The following is a 20936-nucleotide window of genomic DNA, read 5'->3' on the forward strand; positions in this document are numbered from 1 at the left end:
AGGTTGAGAGTACTCAAAGGCATGAAGGGAGCTGGGTGTGAATGACTTCTTGTCTTATCCTCTTCTAAACCTGCTGTTAGAAGCACGTATTTGCTGGTTAAGAAAACCTGAGCACCTATTCTATACCAGATTTCCGATGGACTTTGGAGACAGATAAATAATGAAGCCCTGCAAATGGGCTCATAATCTAGACAGATTATTATAGGAACAGTGACCACATTGTGTAAAGAGGAAGGAGACAACTGAACCTCTTTGAAAACAGGTCGGGCGGAGAAGGCTGTATAAAATAGGTATCATTTGAATTGAGCTTTGAAGCATCATCGCAAGGTAGAGGTGGAGAAGGAAAGGAAATAAAATACATTGGAGGAAGAGGGGACAGCATACAAAAACCCAGCACACTTGAAAATCAGTCTGAGAACTGGTAGATTAGTATGAGTAGAGTGGTTGGAGTAGAGGCTGACAGGAGAGTCAGCAGGAGGCAGGACATAAAGGCCCTGAGTGGCAGGACTGGGGAGTTGTCAAATGAACTTCAGTATCCTGTGGAGATGGACTGGTCTGCACCAGACTCCAGGCAGGGAGATAGTAAAGAGCAGTGTAACAGTGAGGTAAAAGGCAAAGGTATACTTACCTAGCATAGTTGCCACCACAGGGATGATAAGAGGAAAGGCTTATTATCTTGCAGGTGGAATGAACAATGCTGAAATTCATTTGGACAATGAGATGCCAAGGACCCCTCAGTTGGATTCAGAGGTCTGTCATCAGAACGAGGGGTAGGGAGTTAAAAGGTCAGGACTTTAACAAGGGAGGCTCAGGAAGAGACCCTACAACAGGAGTAGAGAACGTGAAAGTCACACTCTCCCCTGCAAGAAGAGTTTTTGACTCAACTCTTCTGCCCCAGTTGGCTGCCCCACTAGTGGCCAGAATCACATTCTCAGTCTGGCTCCAGGGCTCAGAAAGTTATATAAACTCAAGAGGCTCCCTTATTCCTAGAGCTGGTTTCCTCTCCCAGTAGTTTGCTAGAAAACCCCAGCCTGTGGCCAGCCAAAACCTTGGAAATAGACTAGCCAAGTGCCTGATCTCTTACACATGGAGGAAATACTGCTGCCTTCCCCATAAGGTGATAAGCACATGAACAGGAGGTTAATGGTCATTAGTTATGCTCCATCTGAAAGTGGGGCAAACTTCAAAGAACATGTAGACAGTTGTTATCTATGGGGATCCATCTGAGCCAGGCCCTCAACCCCTTAGCTAAAAAAGACTGTCCCCTTAGCACTTCATTCCTTTGAAATAATCTTTGATTTCACCAAGGGCGACCTGCTTCATATGCAAATATGTCCCTGGCAGGGACCAAGGAAAGGAATAAAAGAGGAGTGCAGCAGACTGTCCTCCTAGAGGGGGAGAAAATTGTGGGAATCTCAAGGTGAGGAAAAAAAAAAAGTCTAGAGACAGGTTAGTTAGAAGCAGCTGGTGGGGAGAAACTCTACAGTCCAGATCCCAGCTCTTCTAGCTCTGCAAATTTAGGGAAGTTTTTTGTTGTTTTGTTGTTTTTTGAGCCTCCTTTGCCTCCTTTATCAAAAGGAATAATTGCTCTAAGACAAGGGAAATAAAATAGCTGGCACAGAGTAGCCACAAATGTTTGTCTCTTCCTCCTAGCTGAACTGATTTCATAGTTTTGCTAAGTGTACAGCAGTCTGCCTACAAATGTCCCTTCTCCCACCTTACCCCCTCTCCTTTGCCTTCTCCCAGTTTGAACAGCCAAGTCCCCAAGACTGGAGACTCTTTGAATGAATGGTTCCATGAAAAGGCAGCTTGTGCTGGCTGCCCTTGGCACTGTTGGACAAGGGCCTCCCGGGATTAATACCCTCTCACTTCCTTCTCCCAGACAGCTCTCCCTGCTCCCTTGGGTGCAAAAGTGAGGTGGTAGCTGGTGTCCCCCCACACACACACCCAATCCATAGGCACTCATTCTCTTTCCATTGTGTTCCTGGGGCTCCATTGTGGAAGCCCTCTCCTCCCACTCTAGCCATAGGGCTCTGCCTTTTCTCTCAGCTCCCATGATTCTTAAGGTAACACCACACAGCTTTCCACTTGATTATATCCAATTAGCTAGTCTTATATTTGGGAGTGTGCTAACTTAGCCTCAAGGGCAGTGAGCAGGCCTTCTCATTTTCTTGGATTCTCATGAAACATGTAGCACAGAGCTGTTCACACAAAAGTGTACAGTGTAGCTCTGTGCAATTGAGGTGACTCATTTATATATTCAGCAAATACCTACATCTGATAGGATTCTTAACCATTAGGCCTTAGAAGCAGAAAGGATAGAACTTTCAACACCTGGGAAGGGGTTGGAGACTCCTCTCAAAAATTATTGGCTTTAAAGATATTACTGCCAATGGGAGCAAAACAACCACAGCAAAATAACAGGTAGTGCAGGCAACAGATGGCTAGTTAAGATCTTTGGAGACAGACCTGGATTTGAATCCTGCTTTGCCACTTTATAGCTGTGTAACCTCAGACAAGCTACATATTCTCTGCCTCAGTTTCTCACATCTGCAAAATGGACATAATAGTACCTATCTCATTGTAAGAATTGAAGGAGACAAGTATACCCAAGTTCTTAGCACAGTGCCTGGCCTCCAGTGCATGGCCTGTATGTGGCCACTAGTTGTAATGATGTTAGTCATTTACTTAAGAGAATATTCCCTGGAATGAGACTTGAGTGATCTGCAACAGCTCAGTTGGACAAGGCTGTTAGAAAAAAGGCTGAAGAACAGTGCAAAAAAGAAAGAAACAAAATTATAAACAAGCAGCGCCCCAAACCACAGTCAGTCCTATCTAGAATTAGCTACCCACCCACTCAGCACTGTTGGGGCTCCAAAGCCTACCACTCTGTAGTAGGACTAGTCAGAGTTTCTGAGGGCACAGAGACTGGTGCAAATATACAAGAGTAAGGCCTTTCCACTCTCCAGTTGTGGTACAACAGTATAACATTTGCTAACCATTGAATGGAAAGAACACGGGTGAAACAGACAGACCAGGCCTCAGGCCAAGCTCTACTGTAACCCCAGGCAAGCCACTAACCATCCCAGACTGTGCTTTCCATAAGGCCTGCTCTCCTTTCCTCCCTGGGTCGGTGAGATTCAAGAAAAATGCTAAAAGTATTTTGAAAACTGACATACTGACCAAAAGTAAGGTGGGACTCATAGCTCTAAGGACAGGCAGTCCTGTTTGCACAGCCCTGCCTCCAAGCCTCTCCACACCCTCAGCATCTTCAAGACTTGCTTGGTCAGTCTCTCCTTTCCATGAAGCCTCTGAGGGGCTTCTCAGTGCTGTGTTCCTGTTTCCACTTGTGGCTACACTTTGTTACAGTGATTTAAGGATCTGAACAGGGTCAGCATCTTAACTCTCCTCTCCATTCCTGGGGCCTGCAAGGACTGGCACTGTTGGCTAAATGTAATTTGGATACTCTCCTTGGATAATGGATAAACAAACAAGGCTACCCCAAGCCACAATAGGGCCCACCAATTCTAGACTGCCGCACTCAATAATTCATCTCTTACTGCACGCAACCTTTTCACGTTTTGCTTAACTTACATTTAATACTAGATGCATTTGTCTCATCTCCCTACTGGCCATCAGCTTTAGAGACTGAATCCTGTACCTCTCAGCACCCCAATAGCATGCCTCGGCCTAGACCTGCCCCTGGGAAATGCTCAGTAAGCATTTATTGCCAGACAGTTCTTAGGCCTCAGTCACCTGATCAGGATGTGTGAGAATTGCCACATGCCAGACTTTGCAAAAGTAGTGATTCGAAGCACAAGGTTTGGAGCCAGACAGTGGGACATGGGCAAGTTACTTAACTGCGCCTCTGCCTCCATATCTGTAAAACAGGCATAATACTGTATTGACCTCATAGGGTTGGGATGAACATTAAGTCATTGATACATATAAGCCCTTAGAACAGTGTCCATCGAACAAAAAACTCACCCAGTTCACCATTGCTGTTACTAGCTGAGACTGACGCTGCAGTTTTGAGAAGGCCCAGTTCTGATCCCTGCAGCTGTAAAGAAGGGGAGCTGTGTTGCTCGTAGACAGTAGCTTTCTGTTTCAGGTCCAGTCCTCTGAAGCCTCAGTATGTGACTGAGGGTAGCAGACCATGCCACCCCCAAATATGCTGCTCTGGCACATTAATTATTTTGAGCTGTAGGCACTTGAAAAACAGCAAATGCAGGGAGCAGCTTTCTCTAAACTCTTATCTGCCTAAAGACAGATCCTCCAAAAGGAAGTCAGTTGTCATAAACCTCCTCCCTAGGAGTTTCTGCAACTGGGAAAGATTGACTCATCACAGGAGAGACGAGAAGTGGACACCACACCCAGACAGATTTTGTCACAAACTATCATACCTCTCATCTATTCTTCTAAGGGCCCATTCATCTTTCCTAAAAATCTCCCCTAAGAGGCCTACATCTCCCCCTCCCTTTTCCCTATTAAGATGCTTAATCCTGAATTCTAAGCCACCTAGGGAAGTTAGTAATTTTTCCCTCAGTGTCTCCCATGTATACATGAGGAATACATGTTCATAAACTTCTGTTTTCCTCTTATTACAGAGGTCTCAGCTAAAAATACAGATGGATAGAGGTAAAATTCCCTCTCCTCTACATGATGAAATTTAGTGATTTAGTAAGAGGATTTCCAGAATCTTGGCACACTCAGCAGAAATACTGAAGATGTGACCAGGTGCTCATTGAGGCCCTATGGGAAGCTGAATATCACATCAGAACCCTTTCCTTAGGGGCCACAAGCTCTGGGAAGCAGAAATCCTGAAGTGCATGGTGCAGGGACAGGGCAGAGGCAACCCAGCATCAACTACCCTGTTCTTAACTGTGTGCCTTCTTTGTAAGCGAGACCCACAGTCCCTCCCCTGTTGAGGAACCTGAGCCAAGTTGCCTGGAATGTGCTCTGCACAAGTGCTCAAACATTACAGTCACTTATCAATACAGCCTTAGCTCATGCTGGTCCTTCTGCTGGGAAATACTTCTCATGAGACTCTACCTATAAAAAATTCTACCAGGCCTCCAAAGCACAGCTCAAAAGATGCCTTTTTATTCATTTAACCAAAAATATTTGCTCAATGCCTGCTTATTTGAACTAGATCTTCTTTTGGGGATACCAAGAGGAAGAAGGAGTGCAGAGTCTAGTGCACACAGCCAGGCAAATAAACAAATATTGAAATTCAGTGCAACGAGGGACTATCATAGAAGCACGTACAAAGTACAGTGAGGCCCTTTAAGCTCTCACCCTGCAGGGATGACAACTGACTACAATTAAATGACTAGAATAATTTCAATTTGATAAACGTGTTATTGAAGAAAATAAAAATCAGTTAACATGAAAGAAAATGGCTGGCGGGTTGGATGGTCAGGGAAGAGTTAGTTCTCTAGTGAGGCCAGAGTGCGATGATGGGAAGAGCTTGGCCATGAGGGTAATTTGAGGAAGGAGCAAATGCAAAGACCTGAAGTGGGGACAATGCTAATGGCAATGAGCATAGTGATTTTAGGAATAGAAAGAATGTCATGTGACTGGAAAGTACTGAAAGAGGAATCGTGGGAGGTGAGCCAAGTTGAGATTATAAATACAATTATAAATACAATTTTACATATATATGTTTTTTATTCAATGTTATAATGTAAGAATATTCTTGATTGTGAAAAATGACTTGTAAACATTTTTTAATGGCTGTATTAAAAAAATAATAAAAAAAAGTTTCATCCTGCTTGAAAAAAAAATCATATGAGGTACACTCCTTTTACAGAGATAGTCCCTGCTCAGTCTTCAGGACAAGTCATTGAGGAGAAAGGCAAAAAGCCATGGGAGTTAGGCTACCCCTCGCCTACAGTTATCCTTATTGTCACTTTTGGGTCTCTGTGGTAGTGGCTCAAAGTGGCAAAAACCCCAATGACCAAACCCCAGGGACTGTTGATTATATCCTGTTTCTATCATAGAGTGTCAGCCCCAGAAACTTCTCCCTCTGGCCTTCTTGCTCCTTTCTGTGTATTGCCCATCCATTCTACTCTGATGGTTTGAGGTGAAACAATGTAAAATCTCAGGTGTTCCCTGGTATAGACCACTTCCTTTTACAAGGAACAAGCAATGCTGACAAGGCCCTCTTCCAGAAGGTAGCTCTTCTTTCTCCTCTCCTAGGCTAGCCTTTGGCTTCTGGCTTCTCTGGAAAGCCACAGGACTCTACCAGCTTCTCTCTGCCGACACCTTAGTCTTCAGGCCTTGAGCTACAGGGTCTGCGAAATTCCTGTCCATACTCATGTATCCACTTGTTGGCCACTGGGAGAGAACAGGGAAGAAGAAAACAGTCTCAACAGAGCAGACAGCAGCAACGCTCACCCACAGGATCACGCAAAAGTCACTTACACTCTGTATCCTGGGCAACTCCTTTGCCTCACCCTAGTCTCAGCCCTGCTACAGACTACAAGATGTTGCTATTAGCAAAGATAAATAGCAAAGAAGACTCTGTCCCCTAGAAAGAGTCTCTGATAGGTCCTGTCTACTATAGACTAATCTTTAAACCTTAGGTACTAAGGTCACTCACTCTTCATTCATGTATTTCCTTAAAGTCCACCCTCCCCCTGGTGCAATGAAAAATAAGGGATGGCTTCTCTTGGTAATGTCGATCTCAGCAGGAGCATCTCTCATCTACTTTTTTTGTCTTCAGATCTAAGTGCTTTTGGGCCTAAATATGACATGAATACATCTGCTGCTTATTTATCTATTTGTTTCTTCCTTGTTTGACCATCTCTTCATGGGGAGGCACTAGATGGGACACAGGATGGCTTAATGGTTCTTTCCTTGGCTTAGATGACTGGAACTTATGACCGTTTTCCTCGTCAGCTGCGCTCAGGAATCAAGGCCTATCTGACCAGGTCAATAAGCTTTCACTGACATCTGCTCTGTGAGAGGATCTCTGCCCTTTAAGGCTTCCAATCTGTTGGGGCCAACTAACCTACAATCTGATCATCTCAGTATAAGGTGGCACTATAATGAAGCTTTTGGAATTACAGAGCTATACTATTTTCCATCTACCCCCTGTTTCACTTTCCTCTGAACCCCTCACCCATTCTGATGCTTCAAAAGGCAGGCCTTACCCCACTTATCTCCCACCAGGACAGGACAGCCAGCATGAAGTGTGTCACCATCCCCTTCACCACTCCTATGCAGATTCCACCAAAACAGAGCTGCATTCTAAAAACAAAATGGCCCACCCCAGAGAGAGTCAGCCCAGAATTTCAGTCCTTCGGAAGTACATGACAATGACTAAGGACAAACACATGCACATCGTTAAACATGAAAACCGTCCATGCAGATTGGGGGCAAGGCATGCACAAAATGGTATAAGTTGCCATTCTCCCATTCATTCATACATGCAGCATTTATTGAGGGCCAATTCTGCTCTCAGAAGCCCACAGTCTTATAGGAGAGACAGACCTAAAAACCGAGCAGGACAAGACAGTGTGGCAAGTGCCAGGAGGAAGGTGAACACGTGCTGTCATTGGATCACCGAGGAGAGGCACTCAGCAAAAACCATAAAGTGGAACAAAAAATTCCTTATACAAGGAAGAACTTAATTCAGATGCTTAACCTTCCTCAGGCACTTACTAATAATACCCCCAGGAAGCAGGCTTTATCATACTCCCCAATTTACCAGCAGGGAAGTTGAGGCTTTGGAGCTGTGAGTAACGCAACTAAGAAGGAACAAACTCGAGACTCAAACCCAAGTGTTTTTTACTTCAAATCCTGGTGTGTCCTTTTTTGCCCTATGCACAGGTTTTTTGTTCCCCCCTATACAATCCCTATAGACTTAGGTTAACCTTGGCTATTAGAAATAGTCAAAGCCTAATGTAATGAAGAGCTTTCTAGGATACACTGACAAGCGTACACATTCCCAAGTCTCAAAGAGACAACAGTCCCCTGAGTACTCAAAGATTCCTGCATTTACTTAGGCAACACTTAAGATCTACCTGGCACTGTGCTAAGTGTTTTATAGGCATGATGTTATTTATATATCTTCATTTCATTCCCAAATTAGGTAAAGGCTGTGAGGGAGCTTTACTGATCTGAAACTAGAGGAGAATGAATCCTTTTACCACATGGCCCTCCTCTGTGCCTCACCTAATCTCATAGCTCTTATTTCAGTATGTTGTCACTGCCTGTTAACTTCTCTGCGAGCTCTTGGAGGACAAGGACTATGAGTTTTCCTCTGTACCCTCAGTGCTTTCAGCCCTGAATGTTTACTGAATGAATGACTAAGGGGACCTGTTGTTCTGGAAGATCCAATGATCACTAAAATAGAGTTCTTACCTTTGAGGAGTTCTATTGTAATAGAGAAGGCAGACATGTAATCATCTACTTGTAATATAAATAGTCATAAATTTAAAATAAATTTTAAATTTAAAATAAAATTTAAAAATAGAGGCACAAGTAACATGTGGTCATCCAAATTAAGGAATTATCTTTGATTTTGAGAAATCACAGAGAGGAATGAAAAGATATTTATTTCATCCCTCCTCCCAGGAATAAGCTTGCAAGCACAGACAGCACGGAAGCTCAGGTATTAGTTCTGCATTCTTATTACCACCATGTGCTGGGACCAGACCTCCACTCACCTTGACCACAGGCACGCTAAAGTTGGCATAGATGAAGGCAGTGGCTCCTCCAGCTTCCACAGAGCTCAGCTACAATGCCAAAGAGCCAGTGTTGAAATAGCCCCTGACTACCCAACTCTACCTTACTTGACATCTGATGTCATTTCTACATAGAATTCTTAACTGTGTTTCCCAGTTTCAAAATACTTATTGAAAGATAACCCCCCAATGTAGGAATTAAGGGAGGCTACTCCCTAGCATATCAGTGTTTGTCTGCAGTGCCATACAAGGACAGCCTTTAGGAAACCCCCTTTCTTTATCCTTCCAGCTAACATCCTTATTGAGGGCTACAATAAGTAGATTCAAAGTTTGAGACCCTCAGGAAGAAATCTAGTTTATATCACAACCCAAGACATATACCCCCAAAATAAAAGTTTCATAAAACATTCTTACTACATGAGATACTCTTTGTTTTTTTCCATTTTATTTTATTCTGTTCTAGTTCAGATTTCTTAAATGCTGACCACATCCACTAAATTAATTTCACAGCCCACTAATGGATCATGGCTTACAAAACACTGTTTTTATTACAACTAGTTTTCAAAGTTGGTAGTTGTAGGAACCTCTGATTGCAGCTTTGGCATGTTTCCCAGACCACTCATCCTACTCTAGATAACCTCAGCTTCAGAGTTTCACCACTGGTATATTGTAGAGTTGTAGATGTGTTTTCTTAATATGAAGTTTTTTTATTGTCAAAAAATATATTAAAAAATTTTAAATCCAGGAAAATACAAATATTACTTAATCATCAAGAAAAAAGGCACTGTTTACATACTAACTTACATACTAGTAACTGGCATTTATTTATTCAGCACTCACTATATGCTAGACATCATACTTAATCCTTACAGACACATTATCTCACTTATTCCTCACAACAATCCTATAAGTCAGAATTGTTATTGTTATAATTCATATTTTACAGATGAGGAAACTGAGTCTCAGAGAGATTAAGTACTTTACAAAAGGTCACATCACTCTAGTGACTAAGCCTGATTTGAAATGAGCGACTGCTAACTAGAGTTCCTGCTCACAATCTTTATGCTATACCCTTGAACATTCAGGTTATTTCCAAATATTTACTATTATAAGCAACTCTTAATGAGTAAAATCATTTTTTCATTTTACACAGTTCTCATAAGAATGAGTCTGGACCATTATTGAGTCAAGAGTGTATGCGTACATTGAGTATTTTTGATACAAACTGCTAAATTATTTTCTCACCAACAGTGCAACATGACAGTGCCAGTCTTACCTCACCCTGTGTATCAGAGCATTTGTGGATCTCACCACATTCACCTATGTGGATCTCACCACATTCACTTATTAGGAGTTAGGACATTGGCACTTGTTAGAAGAAACTGAATTGACATGATGATTCAGAACCTAGAAATGGCGGTGGTGACTTTTTGGCATTTCTTGGCTCCCCCTGTAGCCCCTTGGGAAAGTCAATGAGAGCAACAATTTGCTCCTGTGTTCAAGTAACTAACAGGATAATTCTGTTCTAAACCCTGTTGTCAGCAGCTATGGGTATAAGAAAGATATACAGGGAGAACCTGCACTTTCCTGTGTTCCTTTACCTGTGGTTTTGGAGTATGGGGAGAAGGAATGACTTAACAAACAAATTGAAAGGAGAATATGACCTGTGTGTTCTGAAGATCCTGAGTAGGACTGTAAGATGAGTGGAGTGGAAGTAAACATTCTACTGTTTTGTACTGGGACTGATCTTATCTCCAGGTGGAACAAAAAATTACTAATTTGATTTCAGCTCAGTCCTCTACATATCTTATAGACTATTTTTTCCCTACAATATTACTCTCAGATTCTCCATAAACCTTAATGTTTGTTATTAGAAACATTTATAACCGTTTTTACCCCAACCTGAAGATGAAAGAATTGGGATAACCTAGCACTTACTAGGTACCACGATGCCAGTGCCCCTTTAAGAGGTCCTATACCTGCTTGTGGGATGCAGTGATTGAAACCTATTGGATAAAACTTTACAAAGTGACATCCCCTTACATTATCTTATCAGATCCTCCTGACAACCCTATGAGGAGGCACAGGACAAGAAAACAAGTTCAAGAATTGATGTGATTTGTGCTGAGGCCACATATTAAGTGGCAGAACTGGAATTAGGCCAACTAACTTTAAGTGCATCCCATTCCACTGTCACAAATGCTTATAACTTAAATGTACATGCACACATGTGTATATACTCACCCCTCTCTACACTTACTCACTCACACTTACTTACATACACACACTTGCATTCTGCCATTTAAAATTGCAGGGCTCGGGATCCCTGGGTGGCGCAGCAGTTTAGCGCCTGCCTTTGGCCCAGGGCGCGATCCTGGAGACCTGGGATCGAGTCCCACGTCAGGCTCCCGGTGCATGGAGCCTGCTTCTCCCTCTGCCTGTGTCTCTGCCTCTCTCTCTCACTGTGTGCCTATCATAAATAAATAAAAAATTAAAAAAAATTAAAAAAAAAATAAAATAAAATAAAAAATAAAATAAAATAAAATTGCAGGGCTCTTGTATCCACGCTACCCTTATCATAGTAACTGGGCCTCGGTAACCAGGGAACCAGCGGTAGGAGATATTAGGAAGGTACAGAACAGAGAGACACTGGCCCTCAGATGTCCTATTCTTTGGTTGATACCAATATTCTTCACTGCCTGTGACTTCCCATGCCATCTCGAGTCATCAACCAGAGATGCAACCAGATGCTGATGTAAAACATGCTCCCTGCCTGAAGAGCTGACATGCCTCTATGGCTGATCAGAACACTCAGAATGACCACTAGAGGCCAGACTCTGGAAGTGGGAGCCTTCTGGTTTTGCAGGAAATATAAAACCATGTGAAGAACTACGATGGAATCACCAACATTACAGATCATAAAGTGTGGTCTCTGGGGATGCCTGGGAGGCTCAGTTGATTAAGCAACTGCCTTTGGCTCAGGTCATGATCCCAGGTCCTAGGATGGAGCCCTGCATAGGACTCCCTGCTTAGTGGGGAGCCTGCTTCTCCCTCTCCTGCTTCCCCTGCTTGTGCTCTCTCGATCTCTCTCTCTGTCAAATGAATAAATAAAATCTTTTGTAAAAAATGTGGTCTCTATGGGATCCCTGGGTGGCGCAGCGGTTTGACACCTGCCTTTGGCCCAGGGCGTGATCCTGGAGACCCGGGATCGAATCCCACATCGGGCTTCCGGTGCATGGAGCCTGCTTCTCCCTCTGCCTATGTCTCTGCCTCTCTCTCTCTCACTGTGTGCCTATCATAAATAAATAAAATATTTTAAAAAAATTAAAAAAAAAATGTGGTCTCTGGTTGTCTTTTCTTGGCTACACTGTGGAGACAACACAGCAGTGAGAAAAGAGGGAATGCTGGAGGGGGCAGAGGTTGGGTGGGTGGTGTGCTATTCTAATGAGCCTGAAACCAGCACTTCAACTTTGGATGTTATGTAGAGCTCTTCTATTAACATGTTTATCCCTTCAGTTAACAGTAATACTCCTCTTACAATTTAAGTGACAGATGACTGAAATATGACTGGTCCATAGAGAATGAAGTAAACCCACATGATCTGCAGGGAAGGGGTTAGGTGAGATAATAGCCACTAGGTTCAGGGCACCTGGGTGGCTCAGTCTGTTAAGCATCTACCTTCTGCCTGGGTTGTGATCCCAGGATCCTGGGATAGAGCCCCATGTGGGCTTTCTGCTCAGTGGGGAGTCTGCTTCTCCCTCCCTCTGCTACTCCCCCTGCTTATGCTTGCTCTCTCTCTCTGTCGAATAAATAAAAAATCTTTTAAAAAAATAGCTACTAGGTTCAATTCCTAGAGTCAGGTCAGAAATTAGGAGAGGAAGCCAATTTATTTAAGGGGGTATCATGCAGATTTTCCAGCAGATTATATGGGAAGATAGGAAAGAGAGTTTTCATGACATATAAGACAGCAACATTGGGGTAGCCCCGGTGGCACAGCGGTTTAGCGCCGCCTGCAGCCCAGGGCGTGATCCTGGATACCCTGGATCGAGTCCCATGTCAGGCTCTCTGCATGGAGCCTGCTTCTCCCTCTGCCTGTGTCTCTGCCTCTCTCTCTGTGTCTCTATGAATAACTAAATAAAATCTTAAAAAAAAAAAAAAAAAGACAGCAACATTTACTGAATTTCTCAGTAGACCTCTCTATTCTCTCCTGTAATCTTAGCTGTCTCATTTCTCTTTCCTCTTTCCCCTCATGGCTCCACAACCTTGTCTATGGGTCCGTGCTTTCCAACACTAACTAGTCAATGGGGCCTCAAAGAGAGACTCTCTCCCATCCTCTTCCTGTGTAGGTCAGGTCCCAGGTTTCTCCTACTTCCCATCCTAATCACTGCCTACGATAACATATTTAAGTCTATGTGCTGGAAGCTCTCTGTGGGCAAAAGAGAACTCTTGACTCATTTCTTTATCTCCTATAGTGCCTAAAAAAGATGCTGTCTGAAAGTCACAAAAGTCTCAGATTTTTGAGCTGTATCAGATAAAATCAGTGTCTGATATTGCTTTGAAAACCATAAAATAAAAGCATAAAATAAAATACTGCTTTTATTAAATCATTAAATAATGTCATTAAATAAGCCCTGGTCCTTCCAAAGCAAGACTCACATAGATCATAAATGTTGCAACTCGGTTCCCAGACTTCATTCTATACAGTGGGCTGGTTGGTGACTGAAACAAAAATAGAACATATCATTATTTTATGCATATGGCACCAAAGTGACAGTCAGGATTCCAACATAATATAGGGAAAAAAATAGGCATGTTGCAGATGGGATATAGCCCTGAGCCATACCTAGTTGGGTGTCTACCCTTGCTGACAGGTACTCAGTTATTTTTTTTTCTTTTACTAATTTATTAGATACTCATTTAAGTGAACTGTATACAGTTGATCCTTGAGCAATATGAGTTTGAACTGTGCAGGTCCACTAGTATGCAGATTTTTTTCAATAAGTACTGTAAATGTGTTTTCCTTATAATTTTCTTAATAACTTTTTCCTCAAAAAAAATAATAACTTTTTCCTCTAGCTTTATTGTAAAATTACAGTATATAAAACATATATCAAACAAAATATGTTAATCAACTTTATGTTATTGGTAAGGCTTCTAGTCAACAGTAGGCTATCAGTAGTTAAGATTTTGGGGAGTCAAAAGTTATATACAGAAAAAAAAAAAAAAAAGTTATATACAGATTCTTGACTGTGTAAGGGGTTGGCCCGTGTTCGAGAGTCAACTTACTAATCAAACAATTGCTTGTCAGTAGTGAAAGTACTATCTATATGAAGTTAATTTCAGGTTCAGTGAAATAAAGAAATTAGTAGATACACTATTATAGATAATTATTCTATAGGAACACCAAGTCATAAGACTGGAGTTCCCAATTACTTGCTAAAGAGACCTACCTTTGTCACAGAACATTTTAACTGAGACATAATTTACATAATTTTCATATCATAAAACTCACCCACTGTAAGAGTATTTTTCAGTGAGTTTTAGTAAATTTTAACAGTTGTGCAGCGCTCCCACAATCCAATTTTAGAACACTTGCCTCAGCTTAAAAAGTTTCCTCATGTCAGTCTGTGGTCAGTTGCTATCCTACCCTCAACCCTGGACAACCACTGATGTGCTTCCTGTCTCTATAGTCTTGCCTTTTCTAGAAGTTTCATATAAACAGAATCATAAAATATGTAGTCTTTTTTTGTTTGGCTTCTCTGACTTAGCATAGAGTTGTAATGGTTCATCTGTATTGCTGGATGTATTAATAGTAGTTCATTCCTTTTTATTGCTGAGTAGTATTCCATTGTGTAGATAAAGAAAATTTTGTTTATCCATTCACCTATTGATGAGCACTTGGGTTGTTTATAATTCTTAGCTATTACCAATAAATCTGTTATAAGTGTTTATATGGATATATATTTCTTTTTCTCTTGGGTAAAATACTTAGGAGTGAAATGGCTGCATCATATGTAGGTGTATATTTAACTTTTTAAGAACCTTCCAAACAGGAGCCCCTAGGTGGCTCAGTTGGTTAAGCTTCTGCCTTTGGCTCAGGTCCTGATCTCAGGGTCCTGGGACTGAGCCTGTCAGGCTCCCTGCTCAGTGGGGAGTCTGCTTCTCCCTTTCCCTCTGCAACTCCACCCCACTCATGCTCTCTCTCTCTCAGATGAATAAAATCTTAAAAAAAAAAAAGAAACTGCCAAGTTATTTTCCAAAGTGGCTGTACCATTTCACATTCTCAATTAGCAATGCCTGAAAGTTTGGGTTCTTCTACATCTCCATCAACACTTGATATGATCTTTTTTATTTTAGCCACTGTAATAGAAATATGGTACTATCTCGTGGTTTTAATTTCTGTTTCCCTAATGACATTGAGCATGTTTTCATGTGCTTATTACCCATTCATTTATCTTATTTGGTGAAGTACCCATTTAAATAATATATTTCATTCTTTTTTTTAATATTTTTAAAAAGATTTTATTTATTCATGAGAGACACAGAAAGAGAGGCAGAGACATAGGCAGAGGGAGAAGCAGGCTTCCTGTGAGGAGCCTGATGTGGGACTCAATTCCAGGGCTTGGGATCACTTAAGCCAAAGGCAGATGCTCAACCACTGAGCCACCCAGGTGCCCCTATTTCATTATTCAAAATAGTAATTCAAATAAACTCATTTTTAAAAATTGAGTTATGGGGTGCCTGGCTGGCTCAGTAGATAAGGCACACAATGCTTGATCTCGAGCTTGTGAAATCAAGCCACACATTGGGCGTAGAGCCTACTTGATTGATAGATAGATAGATCTATAGATAAAAAATATTTTTTTAAAAAAAGATTTTATCTATTTATGTGAGAGAGAGAGCTCAAGCAGGGGGAGGGGCAAAGGGAGAGGGACAAGCAGACTCCCTGCTAAGTGCAGAGCCAACTACCCAGGCTCAATCCTAGAACTCTGAGATCACTACTTGAGCTGAAGTCAGACATTTAACCAACTGAGCCACCCAGGGGCCCCTGAGTTGTCTTATTATTGAATAAAAAGTTTTTTTATATATTTTGAATACAAGTCCTTGGTCAGATACAGGATTTGCAAATGTTCTCCTAGTAAGTGGCTTGTCTTCATTTTCTTTTTTTTTTTTTTTTTTTTTGTCTTCATTTTCTAATGGTGTTTTTGAAAGGCAAATGATTTTAATTTTGATGAAATCCAATTTTATCATTTTTATTTTATGGATTGTGCTGTGTTAATTTTTGTATATGATGTGAGGTAAGGGTCTAAAGTTGTTGTTTTGCAAGTAGATATACAATTGTCCCACCACTGTTTGTTGAAAAGAGTATCTTTTCCTAATTGAATTTCCTTGGCACCTTTGTCAAAAATCAAATGACCGTAATAAATGTGTGAGTTTATTTCTGGACTTTGTTCTGTTCCACTGACCTATGTGTCTATCCTTCTATCAAGACCACACAGCTCTGATTACTGTAGCTCTATATTACATTTTGATATCAAGTAGTGTGTATCCTCCAACTTTGTTCTTTTTCAAAATTTTGGCTGTCCTGAGTCTTTGTATTTCTGTATATATTTTAGGATCAGCTTATTAATTTCTTTTCTTTTTAAGATTTTATTTATTTATTCACGATAGACATAAAGAGAGAGAGAGGTAGAGACACAGGCAGAGGGAGAAGCAGGCTCCATGCCGGGAGCCCGACGCGGGACTCGATCCCGGGACTACTAAGATCGCACCCTGGGCTAAAGGCAGGCGCTAAACCACTGAGCCACCCAGGGATCCCCCAGCTTATTAATTTCTATAAAAATAAGCTTCTTATAATTTTGATAAAGTTGGGTTGGATCTATAGATCAACTCTGGGGAAATCTTTTATCCTCAAATATTATTTGCTAAGGAATGCCTGGATGGCTCAGCAGTTGAGTGTCTGCCTTCAGCTCAGGGCATGATCCTGGGTCCCAGGATCAAGTCCCATATCAGGATACCTGTGTGGAGCCTGCTTCTCCCTCTACCTGTGTCTCTGCCTCTCTCTGTGTGTCTCTCATGAATAAATAAATGAAATCTAAAAAAAAAAAATTTTGCTGAATACACATCAGCAAAGATGGGCAGTTTAGATCATGAGAAAAGGAAAATGACAATCTTCACTGAGAAATCCCAGAGAGAAATGAGACAGAAGACACCATGACAGGCCACATTCTTCTCCCCACTAGCAAATTTTGGAAAGGGGAATGGTGGCCCAAAAAGAAATGAGTCAGCAGCACTCAGCTTGAAACCAAGGCTTTCAGACCTTCCTGGAACAAGAGGCTTCGTTCTAAGATTTCACTTGGTATTCCCTGAGAGCATTATAAAGGCTCTGCCTCAGAGAAATAAATAATACCTGGTTCCCTAACCCAGGAGATTGATCATTGACCCTGTAGTTACCGTAGCATGGTCAAAGTGAGGCTCATAGTGACCACCAATTCCGTAATTCACCACCTGGAGATACTCTGCGTAGGGCGGCTGGACATCAAGGCCTGTAAGAGCACCAATGCGGTGGTCAAGGGTCACCAGCAGAGGGTCAACCGTGTCCTTCAGCCAGGCACTAAAACACACCACAAGTTGTAGCATCAATGATCTGATGCCAGTATGACTGTGTCTAAATGGATGAGTTGTATCAATTGCTGGAAGGAAGGAAGGAAGGAAGGAAGGAAGGAAGGAAGGAAGGAAGGAAGGAAGGAAGGAAGGAAGCCTAAAGACACAGCATAAGCAGACACAGAGGTGTAACAATACACAGTATGTACACATGTGGGAGCATTTGGTCTATGAAAGAAGTGATGGGAGACAAGGCTGGAGAAGTAAGTTCAGGACACGCTATAAAAACCCAAGGATGCCATGGTCATAAAACTGATCTTTGTGGGTGGTAAATAGTCAGTGAAGGTTGGTGGGCAGGAAGGTGATTTGGTGACTAAGTTCACTGGAGACCTTTAAAGGACAAGCTCCAGTGAAGTTGTGAAGACAGAACCAAAATTTGAAGGGGTGCAGAGTTATGGCAGGGAAAAAAGAGGCAGTGAGGGGCTCAAATTCTTTACCTGAAAAGTAAAGAGAATACACCTACTCCCTTAAAAGCAATGAATCTAAGTAGAAGGTCAAATTTTCTCTTTGACACTACAATGTCAGAAAGGTTAGAAAAGCAATGAAGTAAGGCCATATAGACCTTCCGAAGTTTAGAGAATAGTTCCTAGTATGAAAGGTCCCTAAATATACCAGACCAAAGAAGTTAAGCCAAATGATTCCAAATCAAAGCTTTCACTATTCACTTTACTTCCCAGACAACAAACTATCCACTCATCTGAGTTCTGGCCTCTCCCCAAGGTTGTCACTGTCTCCCATGGCTCCGATGGGGATCATCCTCTTACTGATCATAAGTCCTGTCTTTACAGTACAAATCAAGGGCTGCAGGTGGGTGAGGGCAGGGGTTGAGGGGAGAGGAGAAAGCTGGGCTCTCTCAGCTGAATCTGCCTCTCTAGAAGCCATCAGGTCCAGAGATTCTGGCCACCACCCTTCTTGCCTGAATGTTGGCAAGTCATGCTTTGAATATGAGTCAGGAGACAGGAATGGAACCTCATAAAGTCAAACTCCAAATGGGAACAGGACTGAATTCTCTGGAAAAGCAATCCTGGTTAGGAGGACATCTACACACTTATTTTCTGGTTTCCAGCATAGAAACTTTGTCAAGTCTTTCCCTAAGGGCCTCCTAGTAAGTCCTGAGAGCCTGTAACAACCTGTGAAAGGCCCTTGGGTAAGAGGAGTAGAAATTTCTCCCTCTCAGCAAGAATGTAGGGATATAAACATGAACTAAGGGTTCACTAGCAGCATTTCTGGGTGGCCGTTGCTGATCATCCGTCAGTCAGCTATACCACCTGCCCAAGGGTGGGCAGCAAGTATGACCGGAGTCCCTGGCAAGGAAGGACCCCTCTTACCTTTTGCTGATGCGATACTCCACTGGCAACTGCTTCTCCCCTGATGCCACCACAGATCTCTGTAGCTGATATGGTAGATGTAAGAGAAAATACAAGTTATGATGTGAAGGGAAGGACTCTGTTTTCATAGACATGCCCCTCTCTTCAATGTAAACCTAACAATTGCCAGTTCCTCCCTAATTTAAAATATTTTGCACATGCTACTAATTTAGTGACAGCCCTCGATCTCAAAAACAAAATATAAGTGACCAAAAAATCTGAGTTCAAAATAACCTTTAGGGTCATGTCTGGTAGACAGTAAGCACTCAATAAAAGTTTGTTGAACTGAAATAGAGTGATACCCTTTTGCCTCTGAGATTGTGAATACTGTCAGAATAAGGGTTGTTTCTCACTATCTTTGTATCCTAGTGGCACAGGATCTGGCCTGTGGGAAGCACTTAGTGTTTGTCATATTAAATGAACACCTCCAATGAGGAAACTCTATCCTCAGAGGTAGCCTGCTCCCCTAAACAATTCCAACAAAGCCTTTTTTTTTTTTTTTTTTTTAGATTTTATTTATTCATTAATGAGAGACACAGAGAGAGAGCGAGCATGAGCGGCAGAGGGAGAAGCAGGCTCCATGCAGGGAGCCCGACGTGGGACTCAATCCTGGGTCTCCAGGATCAGGCCCTGGGCTGAAGGCGGCGCTAAACCGCTGTGCCACCTGGGCTGCCCAACAAAGCCCTTCCTTACAAAAAATCAAAATCTGTTTTGCTGCAGCCGCCTTGATTATGTGGGGGGAGGGGGGGAAACCCCAAACAGGCTCAAGGTCACTAATTTAACTAAATGTTTCTATTTTGTTCTGAATGTCTAGATATAAATTTTAAGTTATTTTTAAATAAAGTGGCTTCCAACTGCAAAAGCACTGTACTGGGGATGGAAAGAGAAAGATTTACAAAAGGATGTGTCTACTTCTGCATCTGTCAGAATGTCCGCTCTATGAGGGCCAGTCTTTTGTCAGTGCTGTGTCCCTAGAGTCCAGAGAAGGCTTAGCAGGGAGTAGGTAGGTGGTCAATACTGGTGAAAGGAACGAATGAATGAATGAATGAACCAGAGTCCTATGCTTAATGACCCAGCCCTGGCATTTCACATGCAGTCAGAGCAGAGCACGGAGCAATGAACTACACAAATTCTCTTTCTTGGAGGCTTCTATAGTATTATCATTCCTGCTACTAAACCAGGTAGACAACTTTGGAAATTTCCGTCTCTGTTTCCTTGAACCCATTTCCCCAGCTATAAAATGGGGCATGTGAGCAATACCTTCTTGGGAGTTCCTTTCAGCCTATCCTGAAATTAGTGACTGAAAATGCCTCTCTCTAGTCCTTCACCCAGCATCCTCCCCTGAGCCCCTTCTAGAGTAGAGAGGAGAGACTCTTAGAGGAGTTGCTGCCTTATGCCTTCTGGGGTAACATCAAATCCTAGGGAATCTCCATTCCAGTCCCTTCCCCATTAAGGAACCACCTTGCATTTAATTCCTTTAACAATTATTTGTTGTACACCAGCAAGTCATTCGCTTTTGGAGACAAATATTTATTGGCTGTTCTCTGTGCTGAGCACCATACTAGGGACTGGAAATTCAACATACGGAGCAGATATAAGTCCTGCAATGGGACCATCATGGACAAGCACAGGGCACTAAGAAAATATTAAGAAGGAGCATCTAGTCCCTTATGAGGGACAGGAAGGCTTCTCAGGATACCCAAGAGACAACTGGAATCATACAGGTGAAAAGAGGCCAAGGAGAGAGTGATTAGGCAGAGAGAAGGGTGTACACAGAGGGAAGAGTATCCACAGAGGTCAGGGGGAGCATGTCCCGTTCATGCAGATGCAAGTTATTTAGCGTGGCTGGGGTGTCAAGTGCAGGGGCACACACTGTGGAGGGGCCAGCAGCAGGCCAAGGAGCTTCATAACATTAAAGTGACCCATTAAAGAGTTTAAACAAGGGCTTGATGTGGTCAGATGCAATCTTTTAACAGTTACTCTGGCAATAATGGGTATAATACAGGGCTAGGCATTTCAAGAAGCATGGCATATGATCCCTCCTAGATTATAGTCTAATTGAGGAGACAGGATGCTAACCCTTGAACCAGCTAGTGATACTAGACAACACAAAAATCGCAGAATAAATGAAAAAAATTAAGTACCAGACAACTGGTGACAAAAGCTTTCAGAAAATGAGTTCAAATAAGAGAGAGGTTATTATACGTGGCTC

At 42.3% G+C, this 20936-nt stretch overlaps 1 protein-coding gene across 6 annotated transcripts in view; it reads right to left on the reverse strand.

The window, feature by feature from the left end:
• Positions 1-5645: 5645 nt before the first annotated feature.
• The window catches only part of P4HA3 (prolyl 4-hydroxylase subunit alpha 3), a 41723-nt gene continuing 26432 nt past the window's right edge, over positions 5646-20936 (reverse strand). For 3 of the 6 annotated variants that reach the window (XM_072794562.1, XM_072794557.1, XM_072794563.1), the window contains 6 exons: positions 18686-18750; positions 17148-17307; positions 13350-13412; positions 8676-8744; positions 7158-7254; positions 5646-6339 (listed from right to left, as the gene is read on the reverse strand). In XM_072794562.1, coding sequence (XP_072650663.1) covers positions 6269-6339; positions 7158-7254; positions 8676-8744; positions 13350-13412; positions 17148-17307; positions 18686-18750 — 525 coding nt within the window. In that variant the 3' untranslated portion in view covers positions 5646-6268. Of the gene's footprint in view, positions 6340-7157; positions 7255-8675; positions 8745-8764; positions 11164-13349; positions 13413-17147; positions 17308-18685; positions 18751-20936 lie in introns of those variants that run through there. The other 3 variants (XM_072794559.1, XM_072794560.1, XM_072794561.1) reach the window with 3 other exon arrangements.

This window comes from Canis lupus, chromosome 23 (assembly GCF_048164855.1).
Source record: "Canis lupus baileyi chromosome 23, mCanLup2.hap1, whole genome shotgun sequence".
Lineage (NCBI taxonomy): Eukaryota > Metazoa > Chordata > Mammalia > Carnivora > Canidae > Canis > Canis lupus.